General features: G+C 44.3%; 1 protein-coding gene across 3 annotated transcripts; it reads left to right on the top strand.

Annotated features, from left to right (window-relative positions):
- The first annotated feature begins 2,145 nt into the window (after positions 1–2,145).
- On the top strand, positions 2,146–23,700 carry SYT13 (synaptotagmin 13). 3 transcript variants are annotated; one of them, XR_015772985.1, is made up of 7 exons: positions 2,146–2,649; positions 7,753–7,975; positions 9,868–10,008; positions 11,537–11,850; positions 15,687–15,816; positions 16,531–19,454; positions 20,220–23,700. XR_015772985.1 is itself a non-coding variant. In XM_014251917.2 (6 exons), exons 1-6 carry the CDS (start codon positions 2,467–2,469, stop codon positions 16,833–16,835), a joined length of 1,296 nt encoding a protein of 431 aa, XP_014107392.1. In that variant the 5' UTR covers positions 2,146–2,466; the 3' UTR covers positions 16,836–23,697. The 3 variants fall into 3 exon arrangements, 2 of the variants coding, with proteins under 2 accessions (XP_014107392.1, XP_005522472.1); XM_014251917.2 differs by having other exon boundaries at positions 16,531–23,697; XM_005522415.3 differs by having other exon boundaries at positions 9,874–10,008; positions 16,531–23,696.
- The last annotated feature ends 786 nt before the right edge of the window (positions 23,701–24,486 follow it).

Here is a 24,486-nt window from a genome sequence, read left to right as displayed (position 1 = left end):
GAAAATATCTCAGAGATCATGCTATTAAATACTGTCTTGCAGAGAAACTTTGGTGTGACCTTCCTTCCACAGCATGTTGTAAGCAGTCTTTGTATAATTCTCAGAACAGCTTGTGGGAAACACAGCAAGCTTGCATATCCTGAATGGACTGAAATCTCCACTCCAAATCTCTCTCACTGTATTCTACCCATAACAGAACCTTTTTCTTTTTCATGTGGTTTCCAAATCTCTGGGGTGTCTGACCTAGCTGTGTAAGATTTCATTAGCACTTCTAGGAAGAACCCATCCTGTGGAGGAAATCAAAGGCATCTAAAGAGTGTGTCCATCTTTTTTGTCATCCTTCAGACTCCTCTGCTTCTCTTGAGTGGTGGTAGAAGTCCATAACAATATGGTTCCTTCTTCAAACTCAAGGTGAGACCTCATGGCACCATGATTACAATGTCATCTGTTCAGCTGTGGGCTGAACAAAATCTCTGTTAGATAAGTCAGCAAATGGTTGGAGCAGTCTACTTGTGGCAAATTCACATCAGAAGAGGTAAGCACAAGGATGCTGCTCCAGGCTTTGGAATCTCCTGAGACAACAAAAAGCAAGAAGCAAAGGGATTGTTTAGTCAGATTTCTCAGTCTCCTCTGTATGATGTTCTTGCCACTGCTGGTCACAGGGAGAGGTGTGCCAGTGCTCCAGCCTGGTGTGGCCAGCTTTTGCTCTTGTTGATAGAAGACAAAGCTCAAGGTTTTCCTTCTATGAGGGGAGCTGAAAGACCAGTTTCCTGTTTCCACGGGCTCAGCAGTTTATTAGGGAACAGACTCTGCTTAAGGATTTGGGATTTGATTCTTGATGGGGGTCCAGGAGGCTTGGAAGTGAGGGGTGAGACATGTCTGACAAGCCAGGTAGGGTGAGGAGAAGGGGAATGTCCACTGCAGCCTTTAGGATGCTGCATCGATACAGAGGAATCTAACTACTGAAGTGAGGCTCAGATCAGAGTCTCATCTCTCATCCCTCAGATGTGTGAGGGAAGTTTTGTACCAGGGAAGTTAACATGTCATCAAGGAACAAAGGCTGAGTGAGTTGTCATGAATAAGATGTGAAACATCAAAGGGAAAAAGAGTCAAGAAATATATCTATGCAAAACCTGAGCTACAGAAAGATCAAACCCCCTGAATTTCTAAACAATTATCTGTACATAGTTAATTTGTTTTCCTGATTTATGGGCATCATGTATTCCAAAACAGAATGACAAACTCCCAGGAGAATCCCAGTAGAACTGGGTATTTTTTGGGATATTTTGCATTTTGCTTACTATTTTCACTCTGGCTGAAAGACAGAGTGACCAGAATTATAATCACCTTCTGGCCACTAGATTCTCCTTGTGAAATACCCAGAAAACGGTTGTACATGTCATAAGAAACATACTAAATTATAGCATTTATTATCCTCTTCCCCAGGCTGGGCATTCTGAGAAATAAGGCAAAAATGAATGAGTCAGAGAAAGATAATCACTCCATCACTTCAAGAGGAAACTGGGATGGACATCTAGCTCTTCAAGTCTCTTCATGCAGGTTCTTCTCCTGTGCTCAGCAGCCCACTGCCTGACACCAGTGTGGTAAGCACTATGACTAATAGCTAGCATATGTTGTTTGCTTTCTCATTTTCTCCAGAGGAAGCAGCATATGCACTAGTGTGTCTTGTTTGGTAGGATTTTCTGCTCTATTTTTAAATAGAGGTGCTGCTCTGCATTTATCCTGCAGAAAGAACCTCCAAAAGGTTCAGACCTGTCCTTTGAGGGGCTGGTGGTGAGGCATGGAACAGTGCTTAATTCTTGCCTGTGTTTGTTCTGCAGCCTCTGAAGGATGAGAAAGTTTTTCCTGACTTATACAGAGGCTTTACTGTGACTACAGAGTTATCGTGCACTGCTATCATAACAGGGTTTCTCGGGCCAGCAGCTTTTGGCAGTCACTATCTTTGCCTTAAGACAAAAAAAATGCAACCTCTTGAGCATATCAGCAAGCCAACCCCGAGAAATATTGCTAGAGAGATGATCAAACATTTGGATGCACTTTCTGTGAGTTAGCTAGCAAGGCCAGCCCCTTCTGCTGACGTCTTTCCTCTCTATCACACATCAGACTTTTCCCAGTGGAGCTGGAGAACAGGCTTCAATGAAAACTGCCTGTTTGCAGCTACATGGAGATTGCAGGCACCACAATTACTATTTCCTCTCCCTGACCTGGAGCAGCAACTCCATCAGCAGGATAGAAAGGTAGCCTTGTTGCCTAGCAAAGGTGGGATGATTTATCTGTGTGTCTAGATTGGTCCCTTTTCTTTGCTGCACAAGAGAATTGCTTTCAGACTTCCAAGGAGAATGAAGCCAGGCTAGAAACCGGAGTGGATGTGGGAGAGCTGCTCTCCCAGGGAGTAGAAAGAGCCACAGGGTCTCTGTGCTTTCTGTTCCTGTGAAGCGCAGGACAATGGTTTTGTCTGCTCCAGTTATAGCCCTGGGGGCTACCTTAGGGACTGCAACTAGCATCCTTGCCCTCTGCGGTCTCACCTGCTTCTGCAAATGCAAGCAACCTGGGAAAGGACTCTCAGAAAAGGACCAAGAGGAGGAGACGGAAAATACTAAGCCCAGTGTGCTTCAGCCAGTCCAGCAAGTAAGACACAGTCTCTAATTTACTCAGTGATTTTTCTTTAAATGGAGAGGGTGGGAGTGTGACTTCTCTGTTAGGCTACTCAGCATGTGATTTATGCTGCCTGTTTATCTGCTTATGGTGTTCAGGATATAACAACATGCCAGTGGGAGGAGGAGTGAGGGGAAAAACAGAGATGAGCTGGGTACCACAGAATTACCGGAGCAGGAGACAGCTGCCACGGAGCCAAAGAGAAAGCTGCTAATGGCAGAAACAGGGGGTGAGGGCTGGAAATGCTGCTTGGTAGTAAAAATAGATCAAAAGAGAAATAATTCCCTAAGAAGAGAAGACTGGACTGTGCCAGGTGGCACGTGGCATTGTGAAGAGGAGATGGCTCCTGCTGAGATCTTGTATAGCAGCTATTTAATTCTATTCACAATATCTCATAGTTCCTGCAGGATAGCTCCCTGTCAACAGCTGGTTTCTTGTGAAAACCTTCCCTCCTCCTCCCTCTGCCACTCTAACTGAGGGGATTAATTATGTGTGAAGTTAAAACAAGGCATTGAAATAATAATAAAAAGCTAGTGAGAATCTAGATTGTGATGACTGGACAATCTCAACACACTGCGAATTTCTTTTTCACTTACTGTAAAAGCAATGTGGATATGGATAATGTCAGACCTCCCTACATGTGCTTTCATTTTTGTTAGAATCCAAACAGCCTGATTTACTCCTGAGCTCAGTGCAAGAGGGAATTAGGGGAATTATAGAACGCTTCTAATATACTTTTTAATGGCAATCTCTTCTCCAAAGGGAAGTGTTTGATGATTTCCTCGGTCAAATGTGGTCTTTAGCATGAGCTATAGCACCAGTCAGTCTCTGAAAGTATTACCTGTTGGCTGTTGCTCCTGATATTTGTATGTGCCTGTGTCCTTTTCACTTTCACCTAGCCATTCAACCAAGTGTTATGCCACAGTAGCCCGTTCCAAAGGCCTGTGCTCCATTGTATAATGTGCTTTGTTTGCCTTTTAATTATTTCAGCTATTATTTTTGTATTCTTAAAGAGTGTAGCACAAGTCCTAATGGAACTCCTCTGTAATGTTTGTAATTAAATATTCAGTCTTTCCCTGGCTTCCCCTCTTTGGCTCTTAGTAGAAAAAAACCTTGGTGTCCTTGTGTTCTTCTTGCAGTTTATGCTGAGGAAAGATGACCAAATCTACAAACAGTATTGTAAGAACTGCTGCAGACACAGAGAATGACAGATTCTTACAGATCTTGTGATTTCTAGAGTGGGGAGGAGAGGTGTGGGAGGATGGCTCCACTGACCATGGATTAACTTCTGCGTGGAGTTTAGGACTTCTCAAGAGATTGCTGCTAATTCTGAGTCTCCCTCCATGAGCATGGTGCATAACTCCTAATACCCGTTTGCATTTTCCTAGGATGAATTTCACCTGCTATTTTGCTTGACAGCCTAGTCATGTCCCTTTCAGGCTCCTTTCTTGTCTTTTCTATCCCGTACAGGGCACTTGCTAATACCTGTATATAAGAATGTAAAATAATGAGGAGATTTTTCCAAGTTCACCATTAATGTGAATGAAAAATGTGTAACTTTGACTGCCATATCACTTTGCATAGCAATTTTTTCTAGCTGTTGTCTGCAGCAACACAACCCACAGACAACTTTACCATCAGGCTCTTTCTATGAGAGTTTGATGTTGCAATCTTCCAAGCCTGGAAACATCTCAAATCTTCATTTTAACTCCATCCTTGGACTAGGCTTTTTTTTTTTTTCTTTTATACAACCTTTTGGGAAACATCTTGGAGAAGTGTTAATCCATCCTGGATCTTGTCCACAGGGGTGCTATCTTGTTTGCAGGACTGAAATAAGCACTAAGTCTCCATATTGTTCAGCTATGCCTCCAGTACCCAGCAGCTATTCAGTTATGGTCCTCACAATACGTCTACATTCATCAAGTTTTGCCATGACTTAATCCAGTATTTGACCAACAGGGGATAAAATTATTCAACCTGCCCTAAATGTGTCATTATTACCTGAGTGATTGTATTCTTTCAGCATTGTAGACTTTTTAATTTGAAGTATTCCAATGTTACTGGCTTTCTGGGGTTTTTTTTAAAGAAATCTGAACATATTATAGCAGCCGAGTGAACATTCTGTCACAGAAATGTGCAAAATGTTCTTAGTTTGCATATTCCATATGTTTAGTAATTCTTTCCAATTAAAATAATTTTCTTGCCAGGAACATGAATTCTGCTATGCTGTCACTGATTCAGAATCAGTCTCTATACCTTGAAGAAATTAATCTCAATTTGAGGTCTGAGCATGTGTGATTTTATTATCTCTATGTTTATAAATTGTTCTGCTGGGACATTTTTTTTCTGACTACATTAGTACACAGTATGCCCTAGTCAGTGCTGGACACATTTAATTATTGAAACCTGTCAGGGCCACTGATTCTGATAAACACAGATGACAAAAGAAAGATGTAGCAAGTCCGCATTTTGTTCACTTGGCATGTCTCCCATGACAGTGATGCTTGTATTTGCTATAGACAGAGGCTCCCCATGGGCATGCCCTGCATACATGAGGAGGAAGAGTTCAAACACAAACATACATCTACAAAACAATGAGAAACTGCAGTAAATTTTCAAAGTCTCAGCAAAGCCTGAGGAATGAAGATTCCTAAACACATCCATCAATGGCAACAGTCTGGTGCTTTGAGTGACACTGGGCAGGGACACAGAAGGATCATTTGCAGCCTCCTTGCCCCTTCTGGTTTACTTGCTTTTATGCATTTTTGCAGAACTATCTGAACTCTTCTGCTCATGTCTTTATTTAAGACACAACTGCTGAGTTGCAAAGGGAACTTCCATAGGGCACTCTATGTAACTGGATTAGCACACAGCACTTGGGAAAAGAGCTGGCAGCAAAGTAATAAACAGAGGCAGATGCAGTTGGAAGAGGGGGTGGGCTAGTCCCACTGTGCTTGCATATGCCTCTCGTCTCTAATTCTGCAGAGCAGACAGACAAGAGGAATATTTAGACCCAATGGAGTTCTTAGATGCTGTGTGCTGATGGATTTCCTGAATAAACACCTGACTTTTATCAAGAGGAAGAAAAGATTGTACTAACAGTATGTCACATTTGGGTGGTGTTTTTCATCCCAAAGGATCTGGAAGTGCTTTGTGTACTGGCAGCACAAAGCAATGCAGGCAGGAGGCTCCGGTGTGTGGCCAGTGAGGGGTAGGACAGCAGTCTGGCACAGCAGCTCCAGGAGACAGGACAGCAGAGGCTGACCACCATGTCAGGCACTGTGTGTGTGCTGGATGCCTCACCTCTGCACAACAAAAGCAACCTGCCTTTTCTAGCTGCTGTCCAGTGATTCCTCACATATTCTGCTTGGTTGGTTTGCTTCAATTTTAGAAGAATGGAAAACTGCACTGAAAGTTGGGATGAATAACTTCACATTTCCTAGGTATTTTAGGACTGATGAGGCTCATATCTCTGTAAGAGGGATCTCACAGCCCCACACCGTGTAATTTACATACTATCTAAACTCAACTGAATGCTAAGTGAGGATGGCACACAATGATGTCTTTTTTTCTCAGCCAACTTCTCTTTCAAAACCCTTAGAATTAGGCAAGTAAAAATGCTACGTTGCACAATGTACTTCCAAAAGACAGGTGCACTGGCTGCCTTCAGAAGATGGAGTCACTGGCCTAATTACTTCTCTATCACTGCAAAGTGTACGCAACCAGGATCTCCACAAGCAGAAGATGACTAGGTTAACATCCAAGACAGTCCTCTTTCTTCAGCTCTCTTTCTTGAGAGGTAGCTATGCTTCCTTTGGACATACAAGCTGGGACCAGGAAATCCCAACACAGACAAGAGTTTCAGGGCACAATCTACATTCATTATTAATAGGAAACAATAAGACTAATAAAAACCTTTAATTACAGTTATGAACCTTTTGTGTTTCACCTTCAATCTTGAGAAAAAGTAGGTTCACGGGTAGTAGGTTGGAGATAATCCCACTGCACAATTATCAACCAAAACAGCTATTTTACTCATGGTTTTTATCTTTCATGTTTTGAGAACATTAATAAAATCTATTGCAATGGTTGGGGTCATTTGCTAGTCAGCTTTTGTTCTTCCCCATTGATGAATCCAAATATAAATGCATCAGGAATGATTTCAGTTGTAAGAAGGCAGAATCCTTTCTTGGGACATAAGCAGAAGGGAACTTTTCTATTCCACTAAAATATATTTTTTTTTGTTTTGGGACAATGGTAATGCCTCTTCTGCTAGCCTTTGCTTGGACTACCTGAGCATCTTGCAGGTTCTTCTGCTCATCTCATGTTCATGATTCAGCAGGGAATTGAAGTGTTAAGAACAAAACCAGACATAAATCCAAATTTCAGTCCCAGTATAATAAAGGGAAAATGTTTTGTCTGATGGTCAGATGAAGCTCTGGTCCAAGAGGCTGAGATGACCACTGAATCAGCTACTCTTGGTTTGCCAGTCCAGGGCTCATTTGTTCAACTAGTTCTCCTTAGTCTTATTGCACCATGGACATACTTATTCCAGGTTTGATTTATGTCTTTGCACTCTTAATGCTTACTATATACTCACCTAAAATATTCTGGGTTCTGTGACATGGCTGTAGCCTCTTGCTCTTGGATTTGACTTCAAATACCAAGGTAAAAATTGCCATATCTTAAACAAAGCAAAATTAACTTCATGGTTAATTTCTTTACTAAAATGAAAGGATTAATTTATGAAAATATTAATGGGTATCAGAACAGAGGAAAAATCAAATGATAAGAACATATATTTTTCTTATAGTAATCAAACATCTGTAGAGGAATAAATCTGAAAAGAAACATGCCAAGTAGAAGGTATCCGTGTTGGCAAGGAAGTCTCCAGACACAAGTTGTGTTGGCATAAGTCTCCAGTCTCCAGGCAGTGGCTTCTACAAGCCAAATAAAAATGGTGGTAGGACCAACCAGAGGCACAGCTTTTTTCTTGTCTCAGCTCATTTAACATTAAGAGAATTGGAGGAATTGGTGTAATTAGTGCAAGGTAATAAACAAGGTTTTAATTTTCAGTTCAACGTTAAGAAAACTGCAGAGCCCGTCCAGCCTCGAGCACTTCTGAAGTTTCCCAACATTTATGGCCCCAAACCAGAAGTAACTTCACCTGAAATTGTTAACTACACACAGTACTCTCTGAAGACCACAGAAGAACCAGCTACTGGAAAGCATACTGCTTTGGATGAGAATAGGATGAAGATACAAGTCAATGAAGAGCTGTTTGTTCTCCCTCAAAACGGTAGGAGCTTTTGGTCTTCAAATTAACAATTTCTTTAGGGGGTGTAGATCTGTAATACTTCTAAGCATAATGTGATTGTTCTTAGATAAATAAATGTGGAAGTGAAGACACGGGATGCTTTTCGCTTTCCTGTCGTGAGCACTCTGAATCTTGTTTTCAATATGTCCTTTTAGCAGAAGGTAGTCGTGGAGCTCATAAGGACAAGCTGTAGTCGTATCTTGTTGAATTTTTTTTTTTTTTTTAACCCAAACATCTTTAGTTTGGGTAATCTGTCTCCCTGGTAGCAGACATTTGGTAGAAAAGAGCATTTAGTGCAGTTGTGCTGAGAGCAGTAGCCAGAGTATGTGGGAAATATCTGGCCAAAATTAGGCAGAGTATCTCCTCCAGGTCAAATGTTAGCTGTCCAGCAACTGTCCTTGTCAGGGACAGGGGCGTCAAAGCTTCTAATTTTCTCTGCTCCTTTATTTCCATGGTTTGGTGAGATGTTCTTGGCTTACTGTAAGGTGCAGTGAAACTGAAGGCTGACACTTCAAAGATTTTTGCCAAACAGAATTCCAGTTTCCCAGCCAGCCCAAGGGGTAACACTCCAAATCCTGTAACATAAGATTTCTGGAGCCTGAGAGAAAATGCAGTCTTAATTATATGCATCTGGCAGCATGTCTGGTATTCTTCCATACTGATTTTTAACTTCACAGCCATTCTTAACAGGATAATTTACTCTTATGGTTACCACTTTAATAAAATCTTCCTGAAGATTTGCCAGCGAGACAACACCATCTGCCATTATTTTAATTGAGTACTCTTTTTAGTTCTTTTTAATTTTTTGAAATCACATTTTTTCCCTTCTGGAAGGACAGTTGCTACCTTTACCCCTCCAGCTTGAGGCTTGTGAGAATGGAAGAGAAAGTACCATGGGAAACAGATGCACTGGAGGAAGAGACTGTCTGAGCCACATCCTTAGGTGTCAGGGAAAAGATTATAGGGTGCAAAGGATAAAAGATGATGGCTGCATTTAGGCTAAAGCTTTATATAAGTGTTGGTGTAAGAGCCTCTCTGCACTGCTAATGGCACAAGCAAGTTTCCTTCCTGCTCTGCCTGATTTTATAGCTCAAGTGTTGCTAAAATTAAGCAAGAATTGTTGCGTTCTCCTTTTGACGCCACAATGAACTGGTCTGAACTGTGGCTGAGATTTTTTAGGAGGAAGTGTGTTGGTCCCACTATTGTTTTCTGTGTGAATCAGAACTGACCTTGCAGATAACAGTTTTGGATGACAAAAGTCTCTGGCTTCTCTTTTAGTCTTGCAACTTGCTTTATTTCAGTATCAAATACAAACTCAGCTCCAAAATTATGCATGGAGAAAATGCCTTATGGATTCCAAAATTCATTGCCTTCAGCCTGCTCAGGTGCTATGGAAATGGATGTCTTTTGAATGACAAAGACTTTTCTGTTAAAATGTTAAAAAGCCAAACAAAATGTTGAGAGCAGTCTGACCTAATGCAGAGCTGCACAGCAGTTCAAGAGCAGACTCACATTCTCATTGCAGAGAACATAAGATTTAATTTACTAATGCCAGTTAAAAGAAAAAAAACCCAATATAACAATAAATGAGTGTCATTTGGACACCCTGGTCTAGTCATAAGGTAAAAGAGCAAGTGTGTGAACCATCACAGAGCACAAGGTGGTGGAAAGCAGAAGGCTTGTCCAAATGCTGTAGAAAGAGCTGGAAGTGCAAGTAAAGAGAGCAAAAAGGATGTGTGATGATGGAGGAAGAAGGAAAATAAATTATATTCCTGCATACCAAGTGCAGAAATCGTGAGACATTTAGAATAAAAGTACAGTCAAGAGAAGGTGGATTTGCTGTGAAGAGCTGCTCGCTAAAGGGGTTATTTCAGTTCCAGGTGTGGTAAAGGACGTGTGTGTCACGGAGCACCTGAAGCCCGAGCGGGCAGCCAGCGGTAGCCAGGCGCCCGAGCTGCACTACTCACTGGGCTACGACCCGCAGCAGGCCGAGCTGCGCGTGGCCCTCCTGCAAGGTAAGGCACAAATCTCCCTGCCTGGACGGGGCAACATGCCTGGGGATGGTGCTTACACACAGCTCCCCTCCTGCCTTAACACCAACGGGGACCCTCAGGACCATTGGGTGTTTCACTGGCTCTGGGCTTGCGGGACAGGGATACCTGTCGATGCCACTTCTTGAAGAGAGGGCATGGCTTGGGAACAGTTGTTTGCACAGCTTTGTCAGGAACCAGGATGGGCTCCTCCTGTTCCAGACATGATACAAAGCAATGTCTTCTTTTTATTTTTTCCTTTGGGGGCAAAAGGAATGGGGTTACTATCTCCTTCCTCTCTATACCTTTCATTCCTCAACCCAATCCAGTCCCAACTGCCTTTTCCTCAAGCTGAGTCAAAGCCTGAGCTGGAGATACCAGACTTATTTTGAGAAAAGTCCCTCTGGCAGTGCCTGGCCAGGCTGCCAGGCTCTGTGTCATTCTCTGACAACTGTAACAGCTCCTCCACTCAGGGCTGGAGCATCATCAGTTCCTCTGGGAGAGTAAAATAAGCTGACTGAATAATTCATGCACAGCGTAGATCTCTGTGGAAACCTAATCAAATCACACCCTCTGAGATGAGAATTGAAAGGGTGCTGAATGGCAGCCACAGCTGTGGGCCTCCTGCCAGCAGCAAGCCCACAGCTCCCCTTCAGGATGGCCACCCATGCCGGTTGGCTGCCACCCTGGCACTCCTGTGCATAGGACCTGGCTCTGCTCCCCAGTGCTGCTCCCCTGAGAACCCATGGCTCCTGGCCACTCAGGAGCATCTGTCCTTGGACTGGCTGCAGCAGGGACAACAGCTTTTCCCTCAAAGCTGTCATATTCCATGACCCCTTGGAGGAGGGTGCGTTCCTCTTGCTGCTGGAGAAGGAGTGCAATTCTGTTGATGCAGCTGAAGGAGTGTAAAATGCCATTCTCCCTCTAGGCTTTTCAGCCTAAAAGGGATATAAAATTAGGGATGAATGTTTCTTGACACAGGTCTTTTGGGCTGTGGGATGGCTTCTGATGGATTCATTTACCAGAGGTTGCACCAGCAGAATGCAATAACCCTTAGACATATCCTACATTGGCCTGGAGGGATGGATGTGTGCCAAGGGAAGCTCTATCCCATCTCTGATGTCTGTGACTGACCTTCCTGCTTTTAAAGTCATTGTAAGAAGCTTTTTTTTTGTGTGCCGAGGTAAAAGTAAATGAGAACTGCTAATCCCTGTTTCATGCTGCCTCATTTCAGTGCTGTTCTGCATCTTTCAACAGAATGTGTTTCCTTGATCTCAGCTGTTGCTCTCCCAAACACTGGTAGCATCTGTCTGCAGTGGCACAAGGACAGGGACATTGTGCAGCCTGAGGAAAACACCACAGCATGGGCTCACAGCTTAATCTGCCCCCATGCAGGCAGGAGCAGGGGTCAATGTCTGTGCAGCTGTTTTATTTGAACATGAAACAAGTGATTTAGCCACAGATACTTCAGGGCTGTCCTTTGTGAGAGGTCCTTACCATCCATCTTTTCCAGCTATGCATGGCAGAATGAGTGGGGACCAAGATGCTGGCTGCCACTGCTACATACTGGGCACGCTGGAGAGCAAGGCTGGTATTGCTGAGGCCCAGACAGAGCTGAAGAAGAAGGTACTTCACACCCTTTGGGAGGAGGTGCTGCGATTCCCATTAACAGAGGAGGAGATGCCAGGAGGGACACTGACCCTCACCCTGAGGAACTGTGACAAGTTCTCCAGGCACAGCATTGTCGGGGAACTTAAACTGAACCTTGCTGAAATGGAGGAATCCTTTGGGAAGGCCCAGTGGGAAAGGCTAAAGAGCCCAGAGAAGGTATGGATTCAGTCTGTGTCAGTAGTTCAGAAACCCTAATGATTAAGAGTTTGGACAAGAGAAGCTCTTTTCCTAGAGAGCTGCACATGGGTTGGTGGCTTTATTTGTTTGGAGGGGTGATGTGTGACTGCAGAGATCACTCAGCACAGCTCTGTACTGGTCTGTAGCTCATCACACCAGAAGCCCTTCTGTCTATTACTCCCAGCCCTTCATGTGTCACAACTCCCTCAACTCCTCCCCAGTTAGATGACAATCTGACACTGTCATCTGTAATTCAAATGTTATGTCTAGAAAAAGGTGTGTGAGCTTCTGAGAATTAGTGATACAGGACCAGAGTGGCAAGAGCTGAAATATCAGAGAGTGCCTACAGAGCCCTGTGGGGGGACTCTGCAAAGCTGGGGGTGGTAGGGCACCCCAGGGAAGTTAGAACTGAAATACATTGTTGGGACTGGAATGCTGGGCTGAAGGACACTTATACTTACTGGAATCAATCTGGTGCTATTTGTTCTGGGACATGTCAAAATATCATTCATTGCACCATGTTGGTTTCCTTAAACATCAAAACCTTCCTTTCCTTCCTTATCCGCATCTTGACAGTTGCAGAGACAGGAAAAATGGAGGGAAGAATTCCAACAGTTCTTGAAGTGGGTACAGGGGATGCTTCACGTGCACTAATTTCTTACACTTTTCCTCAGGAACCTTTTCCCTGCCATGAGCTAGGTTGTTCAAGCAGCAGCAGTTCACTTAACATGGCAGCAGGATGCTGCTACTGCTGCTGCTGGTCCATCACAGCAAGTGGCACCTCTTGTAATCTGCTGTGGTACGGCTGAGCAATGCAAAACAACACCAGCACCGCCACTACGCACAATGAAACAAATTATTGCCTGTCACCATCGGGGTGAGGGCTCTCCACTAAGCTGGCCACAGACACAGAGTACAGAGCTGGCATTTCTGATTTCCAATAGTGCTGATTTATCTGATGACCACTCAAATACTAATAGGATTGCCCACACTGAAAAAAAAAAAAAAAAAAATCTGTCAGGGACAGAGGCAGCAGAAACAAATGGGTGGCCTGAATGAGTTTAATAAACTTCAAGCACGAGACTCAATATTTGCCTAACAGCTGTACCCTCCCCCTCTCCCCCCATCCTGAAGCATCTGCTTTTTTAGCAATACCCAAGAACAGCTTGTTCACAGCAACGATAAGTTGTTACTCCAGTGCACCTGATGGAGTCCTGATATACAGGGAATTCTGCCTTGGTCCAGCTTCACAACCACACACAGAAACAGGACAGCATTCATTTCTTCTCCAGGCTGATAGCACAAGGTTAACACCAGCAGTACTGCTGAACAGTGCCCCAGTTTGAGCTGAGGATGTGCAGTGAAAGCTGAATTTGCGTCATCTGGGACCTGAGAGAGCCAACCATTGCACAGATAGCTTATGTATACAGATCCTGAATCATTCATTGAGAACCAGAGAGGGAGGGAGGGAGGAAGAGCTGATCAAAAAAGAGAAGCTATTTTTGACAGCATTCACCTAGGAACAAAGTTACTGAGCTTTGTCAAAAGTGTGACATTTCCTTGAAATGCCAGGAAGGGCAGAAATTTCGTTCTTACCTTCCCAGTAATTCTCCCACACGCAAGGGAAGGAGGCCAGAAGGAGTGGAGCTTACAGCTAACCAGGTAATGCAATTAGCATTCAGGAATTCACTGAGTCCTGTGAGCAATGCAAAGCGTAGATACTGTAGACTGATATCCTTGTCTTCCTTCCCTCCCACTGCTTTGCTAATGACAGTGATGATAGTGGGTTGATGATAGTGTGTTCTTGCATAGCAACTTCCCTTTTGTGATTTCGTGCTGTCCTGCACGTAATTCATTGATGACCCCTTGTTGCTTTTTATTCATGTTGCATAGAAAGAAAGACTGAAGCTCTGATGGTTGAATTTGCAGGATTTCAGCACAAAATGTAGGTTATGGATTTAATAGGAAAAAAGAAACAAAGAAAACAAAGCCCAGAAGGGGAAGGAAAAGTACCTCTGGTCTGATCACACAAAGCTCCAGCAGAGACCAACCACTGTTGGTTTTGTTTTCATCTGGATACAGGCTGGCCAAAAACTTGATCAGCACACTACGAGCTAGAAAATCATAAGATGTGATACGAGTAGGGTGTGAGTGTTTGTGCGTGTGTGCACATCTACAGAGCCCCATCCCTCCCAGTCTCCACCGAATCAGTCTGTGCCTGGAGCTACAGGAAACAAATTCTGTCGCCAAGAGCTATAGAATGGGACCTGCTGAGATGGAGTGGGGGTAGATAAACAAAAGCAGCTTATGACACGCCCAAACTCTGGGTATGTGTTGAGGTGGTGTTTAAGTTTGTCCCTCAGTGTTCAATTATTTTGTAGTGGGCATACAGGCACTTGAAACTGCCTCTTTTTATGTGGGCTTCGCTAATGTCCACTTCAATTTAATACAGGATTCATATAAGTGAAATGCATACAAGCCCTTCATTGCTACCTGAGTGCATGAAAAAAGAGATTTACTTGGGCTGAGTTGGGATTGAATTTCAGGCTTCCTTGCTAATGGCCTTCCACCTGATTTGTGCAGGACAAATTAGTCACTCGAACCAGACAGCGATGACAGCCATGTTTTCTGGAGAGGCAGTCAGCTCGTGGAGAGCATACAGGGGCCTGTCCTTGCCTGTTTCGAGTAACTGGTTGAAAACTTAATTTGAAATATTTATGGCTCACTTACTAGTGACATTGCAAAGCTCAGAAATAGCCTGGAGAAGGGCTGTCTATCCTCGAGGATGTAGAACATGCTAAGGAGCCCAGAATGGCTCTGTTGAATTGGCATTGGCTTTCTGGGACCCTTCTGGGTCATTAACCTCACACTAAACCAGATTTCTGCCACAAGCTCCCACTCACTGAGAGAATAACTACTCCCCTTTTGTTCCTTGCCATGGGTTGTCAGCTCTGCACACAATGGTGTAGGATTTCTCTCCTTCCCTGCTGGCTCCGAGAAGGAAATGGCATTACGCTCTTACATGAGAGCAGTGGTGGTGTGACTGTGTCCCTAGGCTTTCCCCTCAAGGGCTGCTTGTCCAGGGCAAATGGAGGAAAGGGGAAAGGGAAAAAGGGGAAAAGGGGAAGGGAGTCCACCCCAGGGGAAGCAGGGAGAGCTGCTCACAGTCCTGATGGAAGGCAGGTGGGAAGGAAGAGTAATGTACTGTGCCCAGCTCGTGGAGAATTTCAGCTTCAGGATGTTTCTCATATCAAATAGGGTGTCAGGGAAGGTGTAGCTCCAGCTCCAGGTCAGACTCAGCCCCAAGCACCACCTCTGCTGTCCCAGGGAGCCCTACCCTCCTGCTGGGCAGCGCAGGCTGCAGGCTGAGTCCAGCCAGAGCCTTCTGGGAAATGGAGCACCTGAAACCAAAACTGAATTACGAAAATCAGTAAAATGGGTAGTGGACATAAATACGGAGCAGTTAGGTGGTCTCCCAAAATAAGAATTTCTGACTATTTGCATTGTATGTCTGCCCCAAATCTTCTTCTGACTAAATATTCCACTAAAAGTTGATGTCAGGAAGCAGTTACTTTCCAGTGACATAAGGATTCAGTAACTCATGTTATCAGAGCCTTATGAGTGGAGGAGCCTTCTCAGGCACTTTTGCTATGTTTGTTTTCATCCAGTGTAACTGGAAAGATCTCCTGTACAAAGAGAGAGAGGCAACTTTGTTGATCCATAACCTTCCACCCATCAGTCTTCAACTGTTGTTCTTCTAATGTTCTGGCCAAGATGATATAAAAAATCAACCTTTTCTGTGTCTCCATTTCCAGGAGCCATCCACAGGCCATGGGGAGGTTCTGCTCTCTATTAGCTACCTGCCAGCAGCCAATCGCCTGCTGGTGGTGATTATTAAGGCTAAAAACCTTCATTCCAAGCAGCTGAAGGATCTACTTGGCAGTGGTGAGTGTTACAGCAAGGAAACAGATATTGTTGTTTCTGCTATTATATAAATCTAGAAAGTAAGTGGGAAGGGTGAAGTTTGGCAGGAAAAAAAAAAAAAAATAGATGTCTGGCTTAGAAAGCTAAAGAGATTTGAATAATTTCTAAAAAGTGAGAACCAAAAGCCCCCTGATCAATATTTCTTCTGTGCTCTCTCGATTTGGTGTCACCAGTGTAAATTCTTTTACATTTTTGGGTGCAGATTCAGGCATCACAATATAAAAAACCATTAAGATATTAGAGAGTGTCCAAAGGAAGTCCATGAGGATGGTGAAGAGCTTGGTGGTGAAGCCTTTTGAACAGTGGCTGAGGTTGCTTGCTCTGTTCAGCCTGGAGAAGAGACTGAGGGGAGACCTCATCATGGTCTTCAACACCCTCACAAGGGGAAACAAAAGGGCAGGCACTAATTGCTTCTCTCTCCTGGGCAAGGACAGGACGTGAGGACACAGCATGAAGCTGAGTCAAGGGAGATTTAGGCTGGTCACAGCACCAGCCTGATGGAGTTCAAAAAGTGTTTTGACAACACTCTTGGGCACATAGTGTGATTTTTGGGGGGTCCTCTGCAGGGCCAGGAGCTGGACTCCATGATCCTGATGGGTCCCTTCCAACTCAGCTTATTCTAGTCTGCTTGTTGCATGCTTGTTGACGTGGTGTCTCTCTCCCCTCCCTCTACAGATGTTTCTGTCAAGGTGACACTGAGGCATCAGTCACTGAAGCTGAAGAAGAAGCAGACCAAACGTGCAAAACACAAGATCAACCCAGTGTGGAATGAGATGATCATGTTTGAGGTGCCTCATGAGCTCCTGCGTGCCTCCAGCGTGGAGCTTGAAATGCTGAGCCAGGATGGAGCTGGCCAGAGCCATGTGCTCGGCAAGTGCAGTCTGGGCTTACACGTCACAGGCACAGAGAGGAACCACTGGGAAGAAATGCTGAGGAACCCCAGGAAACAGATAGCCATGTGGCACCAGCTCCACATGTAGGCTCATCATGATTACTGACAACAAGATTCCCATCAGGCCTCAGAGCCTGGGGGAATAAACTGGATTTCACCTTCCACCTTCACCTCCATGAAATTGCTCAGCACAGCACTCTTACTATACCACCCTTCTCCGACCTTCCTGCCCATTCTAGCCCAGGAAGCTGTCTGGAAAACGTATTTAAAGGACAATCTCTCACCTAATCAAGTGGTTTTCTCCAACAAGGAGTTGGCTGCCTGGATGGTTTGAATTAATTTTATTTGCCTGCCCACTGTCTTGTCTGAGAGGTCTCTGTTTCTGTAGAGGAGCAGAGAGGAGCAATGAAGAGCAAAATTATCATGGAAATGTAAACCCTTCATTGGCACCTAGTGCTGTCAGCCCAGTCCCTTGATGAGTGTTGGCTCCATGATCACAAACACACAACTGTTTTATCAATTACTGCTTTTCATAATACAAGACTGAGAAATGAAGACCAGAGAACTGACTGTCATGGCAAGCACAAAGACTCAGTATGAAAAACAGAGTGGAGCCAAAGTACAGTAAATGGATAGAAAAAGATACAGAATGCAGAGAACAGAGGAAGAAGAAAGGGAGAGGCAGCCAACACCCTCATCCTGTGCAGCCTTTGAAACAAACACTGCCTAACAAGAAGTCAAATACCTTCCTTTACTTTTGTTTCCTGGAGAATTTGATTCCTTGTATTTAAGATTCATGAAAACTGCTGAAAACATGAGTGTTTCAGGACTCTTTAGCAGAATACCTATATTGTTTATCTTTCTATGGTGTCATCCAGGAAGATCCTAAATATGGACAAAAAGTTATTGTTGATGTTACCTCCAAAAACTTGGACCAAATTTTTACTGCCATCGTTTCTGTTTGGGGTTTTCCCCAAGCTTCAAATATGCTAATTATATTCCAGGCAACATCTAAAATTAGGCAAAAGAAGTGGGATCATTCCATACCTTAGCAGCTGATAGATGGTTTTGGTTTGACAATTAACTGTTGCACTCAAATCCTCATACCAGCATTACTCAAAGACAACCCTAATTAACTGCCATGTATTTCATCACGTCCAGACAGAAGGAATTCACCAACCAGACAGACTCTCCAGGGCTTGTTTTTCGTGTGCACTTTCAATATTTGATGTGGTGTAAATGTTACTTTTGACTGTCCTTTTTTTTTGTGTCTCTAGAGGGACTGAAAGTCTGGCATTGGCAGTGATGATGTCATGACCCTATAAGCACACTGCTTGTCCTACTACTTTTTTTCAAGTAATGGACACAACTTTAAGTGACTTCCATGGAGACAAGGCATCCAAAAATCTGGAAACAGAACCATATCATTTGTAGACCTGAAAATCTCAGAGAGCTTCATATTTGCAGGGTCAGATTGCCCCTTGTTTAAATCAAAATATTAAGCTTAACTTTGCCTACTATCCATCCCATTCTGGTGGTGCAGTCAAATAAGGCAAGCAGCTTGTCAAGGGAAGGCTGCCATCCTGTTGGCAAAGGGAAAACACCTTTGGAGCACCAAGAACAATGGATTATGAACAGGGAAATGAAGTTCAGCTGGAAGTCAGTGATTAGTGACTGGGGCTGGTCGTGAGACTGACAGAGTTTAGCACCCTCATAAATGACCTAGACAATGGTATCGAGCATGGCCTCAGCAGGTTTGTAGATGATGCAAAACTAGGAGTAGTGATTGATACACAAGGCTGTTGTGCTGACATTCAGAGGGATGCTGAGAGAAATGCTGGAGTAATGGGCTAACAGGAACGTCCTCAAATTCAACAAGGAGAAATGGAAAGTCCTGCACCTGAGGAAGAACAACTCCTTGCAGTGCAGGGGTAAAGGCCAACCATCCATAAAGGAGCTTTCCAGAAAAGGACCTGGGTGTCCTGATGGACACCAAGTTGAACATGAACCAGCAGTGTCATCTTGCAGCAGAGAAGGACAACAGTGCCTTGTGCTGCAGTAAGCAATGCCAGCAGGTCAAAGGAGGGTGATCCTTTCTTCAACTCAAAGTGCCCAGTGAGGGCACTTCTGGATGCTGTGTCTGTTGCTGGACTCCCCAATGCATGAAAGATATGGAGTTTCTGGAAAGAGTGGAGCACATGGCCATGAAGACGTTTAAGGGACTGGAGCATCTTCTGTAAGAGGAGGGGCTGAGAGAGCTGGAACTGTTCAGATCAATGTGTACAGATACCTGACCTGGGAGAGGACAAAAGAAGATGGAGAGAGACTCTTTTCACTGGTGTCCAGTGACAGGACAGGAGTAAAGGTCACAAGCTGCATTGTAGGAAATTCTATTTGAGCACATGAAAAATACCAAGAATAAAACCTTTTTGTACTGTGAGTAAAATCAAATATTGGAAACAAGTTGGCAGGAGAGGTTGTTGGGGGTCCTCATGCTTGGAGACAGTGAAAATTTGATGTGATACAGCATGAACAACCTGCTCTAGTTTATCCCACTTAGAGCAGGGATGAGTTTGGACAATATGATCTCCAGAGGCCCTTTATATCCTCAGCAATGCTATGATTCTGTGAAGAAACTAACAAGGTTGATGCACACTGAAAGCTGCTAACTTTACACTACTATTTCTTTTGCGGGTAGTGTAGCCAGGTAAGTTACAGGATCATTTTGAAGAAAGCAATAAAATCAGCTCTGAGCAACCAGACAGACAAAAAAGCCAAGCATGCCCATGAATCTTACACCTAATATTTTAATCTCTGATTTTGATCTATTGGCTAGAGGGCATGTAAACAAAAAAGAAAATTGATTTCTTGCTTTGCTCTATGGGGTTTTTTTGCTAACAAAAAGCTGTGAGTAAACTGGACACGGGGGACTAGTTGATAGTGAATTCTTAATGCTTACTGTGATCCTGATTTGCCTGTAGATATACCTATAGGTTTTTGAATAATCATTGCCATGTAAGTGCAGAATTCATTGGAATGTTGGCCTAATCCACTTATAGGTTCCAGGCAGCACTGTGATTTTTTGGGGGATAATGATAAGAAGGATAACTTCACGGTATGATGCTATTTGGCTGGCACTAGAGAGCCTGAAGGGGCAAATACTTGCCTTGCTGCCAACTCCTCTGGTTCTGCATCCTGCTTGTTTCACTGAGCCTTTTATAACATCTTGATGACTGATTGTAAACAGCATTATCTGCCCGTGCACTGGTGATTCTTGCACACCCTGTAATAGATATCAGTCCTATGGCATTTAAAAGCATAGATCCTCAGAATCCGACGGCTCTGGCAAAACAATATCCTCTTCTTACAGCAGACAAACACAGTATACACACCACTTAACCACAAATCCGTCTTAGGAGCAAAGCGGTGCCATCAGTGTTAATGAACGGCATTGTTTCCTCCTTTGCTGCAGTGAAATTTAATGGGAAAGAGAAAAAATGCATACATCTTCCCCGGACGGATCATTGTTGCTGTCTGGCATTTTAGCCTGCAAAGAATGCCCCTCGCCATCGGCACAGCCCGAACAAAGGCTGCCAGGTGTCGGCGGGGGGAGGCAGCCGCTGGCCGGGGCTGACAGCGGGCACGTAGCGGGGACGAGGAATGCTGTGTACGTGTGGTGGCCGAGGGGCAGCGACAGCCAGCCGCGCCTTTTGAGCCCTGCCAGCAGGAGCTGTGTGTCACCGCATTCCAGCGGCCGCGCAAGCCCTGCCCTCATCTGCCTGCGTGTCCCTGAGCCTCAGCACCCCAAGGACACGGGGGCTGAACTGGCCCAGCAGGCGAATGGCCGGGAATGGTTGTGGTAGGTGGCAACGTCGTGAAGATAAATCCGAGGTATTTGGAAATGCCATTGTATCAAGAGGTTTCAGCAACTTGAGCTGTCAAAGGGTCGCTGAAGTGCACTAAGGACAGAGCCAGACAGACCCTCGGTTTTCAGTTCCTGAAGCTGAAAATGCAGGAGCGTCAGCAAGCACCGCTGTGTATTAAATTTAAGGATGCTGCTTATAAATTACATCATAAGAGAAGACAAAAAAACCCCAAACAAAACAATGGGAATGAATGCTCCTGACATATGTGTGACCAAAAGCAGCCACAAGAGTCCCTAGTGGCTAGTTAGTGGCTGGACTGATTATTTTGCCTGCTGTAAGCATTAACATGAAGAAGCTGGAAGCCAAGAGACTGTAGGGAATAAGGAAGGAGAAAAGAAAGAAACCTGGTCAGAATGAATGATCCTTTTCTCTAAAGGCCAGAATTGTGAGTTTAAGGACAGGGATTCACAGTCCCTCATCCAGTGATAAAGCCCAAACAACCACATTACTGTAAAACAGCCTGAAAAATGCAGCTTCCGTATATTACCCAGCTTTGACTGGGAAAGATGGTCTCCTGAGGCAGCTTCTGTCCAGAGGAGGGGGCTGAGAGGCCAGAGAAAATGACCTGTGACTACACTGAGTTCCTTTGTTAAAATATAGACTGTAGCCATCTGTTGTTTTGCCTCAACTTGCCCTCAAAGCTAGATCTTCCTCCTCAAAAATTATCTAGTGTGATTTTAAGCAATTTGTCCTACAGTAGAGGATTAATAAGCACAAATCATCAATAGTCACTAAAATATCTGGGATGTTTTAGCCTCATTAGTACCCGCAGCACCCTTCCCCAGTTGTAAGGGGACTTGTTACAGCTGGTGCCCTGTAAGGGTAACATTTTTTCAGTGCAGGGTCTTCCCCTCAATTGTCCCAAATATCCTTGCATGGTAATAAGAAACATGTTTGCTTTGCAAAGAGGTAATACATCATAAAGCAATGGAAAATTCCCTTCAACAGGACTGGGAAAATTTTCAGGCTCAACTATTCTCCCAGGTACTGATGGGCTTTCAACACCTTGAACAGCTGTACCTTGTATTTTGCTAGCATCTGTCATCAGTATTATCTGGCAGTAGCATTCAAAACCACTCTTTTTTTCCCCCAAAATGAAGTAGGTTGTTATTTTGGCTCTAGAATTACAGCCCAAGGTTTGCCCAAATTTTCCTGATGTTGAAGATGAGTTGACTACAATGACATTTAATAAGAACTGGAAGCTCAAGTGGCTTGGATCATGCTTCTTGCACTCTTTTGAAGGTCAGTTTGAAGTCTGATTGAATTGAAGGACAGAGCATTGACAGCATTTTTATGTGTTTCAGAATTTAACTAGGTATTAAAATGTATTTGGTTAATTTGTTGCAAGATAAGCATGATGAGTAAATAGTAACACTCAACACTTCATATTATTTCTTCTGTTTTCAATATGCACAAGAAAAGTAGCAAAGTGAAATAGTGATTTGTGGCCTTCCAGCATGAGGGGGCTTTTCTGTTTACTTGGTCCTTTAGTGTCCCAGTGTGTTTATTGTACAGAGCCAGATATTGTTTGTCAAGACTCTATATTGTTCTCACAATCCAATGCACAAAACCAGAGCATGATGCTCAGCCATTGTGTCTAATATTACAGCACAACATGTTAAACACTGCAAGTAAATAATTCCAAGCTGTACCAATGCTGTGTCTGCATTGTTTACTCTACAGTAAGTCCCCTCTGCTTGCAGCTCATGTCAGGGGCACAGAGTGCTGGCATGAGTCAACAGAAGATGCTCTGAAGGGTGTCATCAAAGGATGGGTGTACGATGAGAAGGGGAGCAGTCAGCAATGGAGTCCTGTCCTGGGCAAGCACAAGAAATCTATTGGCTTTTTCAGCAAGGTGGCAGCTAAAAAAAGCTCTGTAGGCTTTTCAGCAGCTACAAGGAGATTGGAGAATGGGATCTGGGAGCCAGGTTCTTCTCAGATACTGGCTCCATCTCTGGAACAAAACTTAGAAGTGAATTCAGAGGGGGGTTTTTATTATTATTTTGTTTTTTGCCAATCTCAGTACTTTCAAGCTGATGTTGACAGTACTCTGTAAACCATGCATTTTTAAGGAGGAAAACATACTTGGCTGACCTAATACCATCACCAGAATTAGCTGGTTCCTAACAAGAAACACAGATCAAAACCTGCACATAAAAGTAAAAAAAAACAAAAGATTTTTGGAGCAGGAGTATTTACCTCACTGACAGTTTGGGGGCACTCTCACCCATCACAGTCCCTGTTAAAACACAAGGAGAGAAAACAAAGCCAGTTTGCAGAGCCCCAGGCGGGTGCTGGCTTCACAAAGAGAGGGGTGCCTATCAGCTGCACAGCGAGGCTGATGGCACTGAAGAATTTGCTGTAGAGATGAAGCAAAAAGCTGTATTTTTGCTGCACAGTGAGCTGAACATGGGTGGTGCATCTGCCAGGGACAATCCTTCCCACCTGGGGGATTTGCGCAGGGTTGCTCAGTAATTCCCAGCTCAGCATATTGAAAAGCAGCAATAGCTGTCACAGAACCATTCTTCTCTTAACCCTGCTGTTCATTGTCAGTTCAGATTTATTAGAAGCTTTTTCCCCCTACGGTATTTAAAAATTAAACTGGAACTGTCCTGTAATCCTCTGTCTGCCAAGAGAGAGTAGCATCTAATCCAGCAGCTATATCACAGTCATTGCCAGTGCTGGTCCTGAAGGTCTGCAGCCAGTTCCTCCACTTCCCTGAACCCCTGGTAATCACTGAACGGAGTAAACCCAGCAAGGACTGGGCTCCAAGATGCCCTGGAGAAAACAGGTCACATCTAAAACCAACACCTACGTCTCCAGACAGTTCTCCCGAACACCACAAAGTTCAGTGGTGGCCTGGAGTGCAGCTCTGCCACTCCTGACCCTCTGCTGCACATGGCTCCCCATCCCATCCCATCCCATCCCTGGCACCTCTGCGAGGCTCTCCCACCCCTGTGTGCCCCCAGACGTACCACCAGCATCCCCAGAAACAGGGTGTCTGGCAGCCATGCAGACAGCGCACTTGTTTTTCTCCTTGATCAAAACAACTTCAAACAGGGAACTTCAGAGAGTCAAAAAGTCTAGCCAGCACATATGCTGTGCTGTGGGAGCCTTTGATTATCCAGCAGATATTTTTAGAGCCCTTTGCAAATGAGCTGTGGCTCCATTTGTGTGGCGTACGGCGACAGCTCTGCCAGAAACAGCCTGTGTGCCGCCGCAGAGCTGCCCTGGCACTGCCCAGACACCTGCCTCTGCCCTGATTTAAACATCTTGGGGGGGCACCTGTTTAAAGCCACCCACGTGCTCAGCTGCCTGTGCTTTTCCCCTCAGGAGAGTAAGATAGGGAAGACAGGCCCCAGGAAGCGCTGCAAAGCCCCTCTGGTTATGCCTGTAAGCTCTTGGCGTCATAGACTCCACACCTCCTTCTTCCAGGAAGAAACATGTTCAGGTTTTTTGGTAAATGAAGTTTCTAGCACCAGCTGCTAACAACAGTCATCTCCACGGAGCATATCCAGGACACCAGCAGAGCTGGGGAAGTGTGTGTCAGGCATTAATGCTATGACAACCATCACTGAGGAATTTTTTAATTTCCTTTTCACTCATATTGACATGAGAATCACTGGTCCTAAAGGTAAAGCCCACCTTTTGCCCTCGATCAGATGAATTGTGTGCAAGCTTCCATTCCTGAAAAAAGCTCAGATAGTGCATTTTGAATGAAGGGATCTTGCTTTTAAGTTCTTGGTTTGAAATTACCAGCAAGGAGGCAGATCACTGCCAAGGGTGACTAACGAGAGTCCACAGCACAGAACT

This window comes from Pseudopodoces humilis, chromosome 7 (genome assembly GCF_049639895.1).
Source record: "Pseudopodoces humilis isolate 2021_Gansu_Grassland_sample_001 chromosome 7, ASM4963989v1, whole genome shotgun sequence".
Classification (NCBI taxonomy): Eukaryota; Metazoa; Chordata; class Aves; order Passeriformes; family Paridae; genus Pseudopodoces; species Pseudopodoces humilis.
The sequence above is the reverse complement of the archived record's forward strand: the minus strand, read 5'-3'. Positions and strand labels throughout refer to the sequence as shown.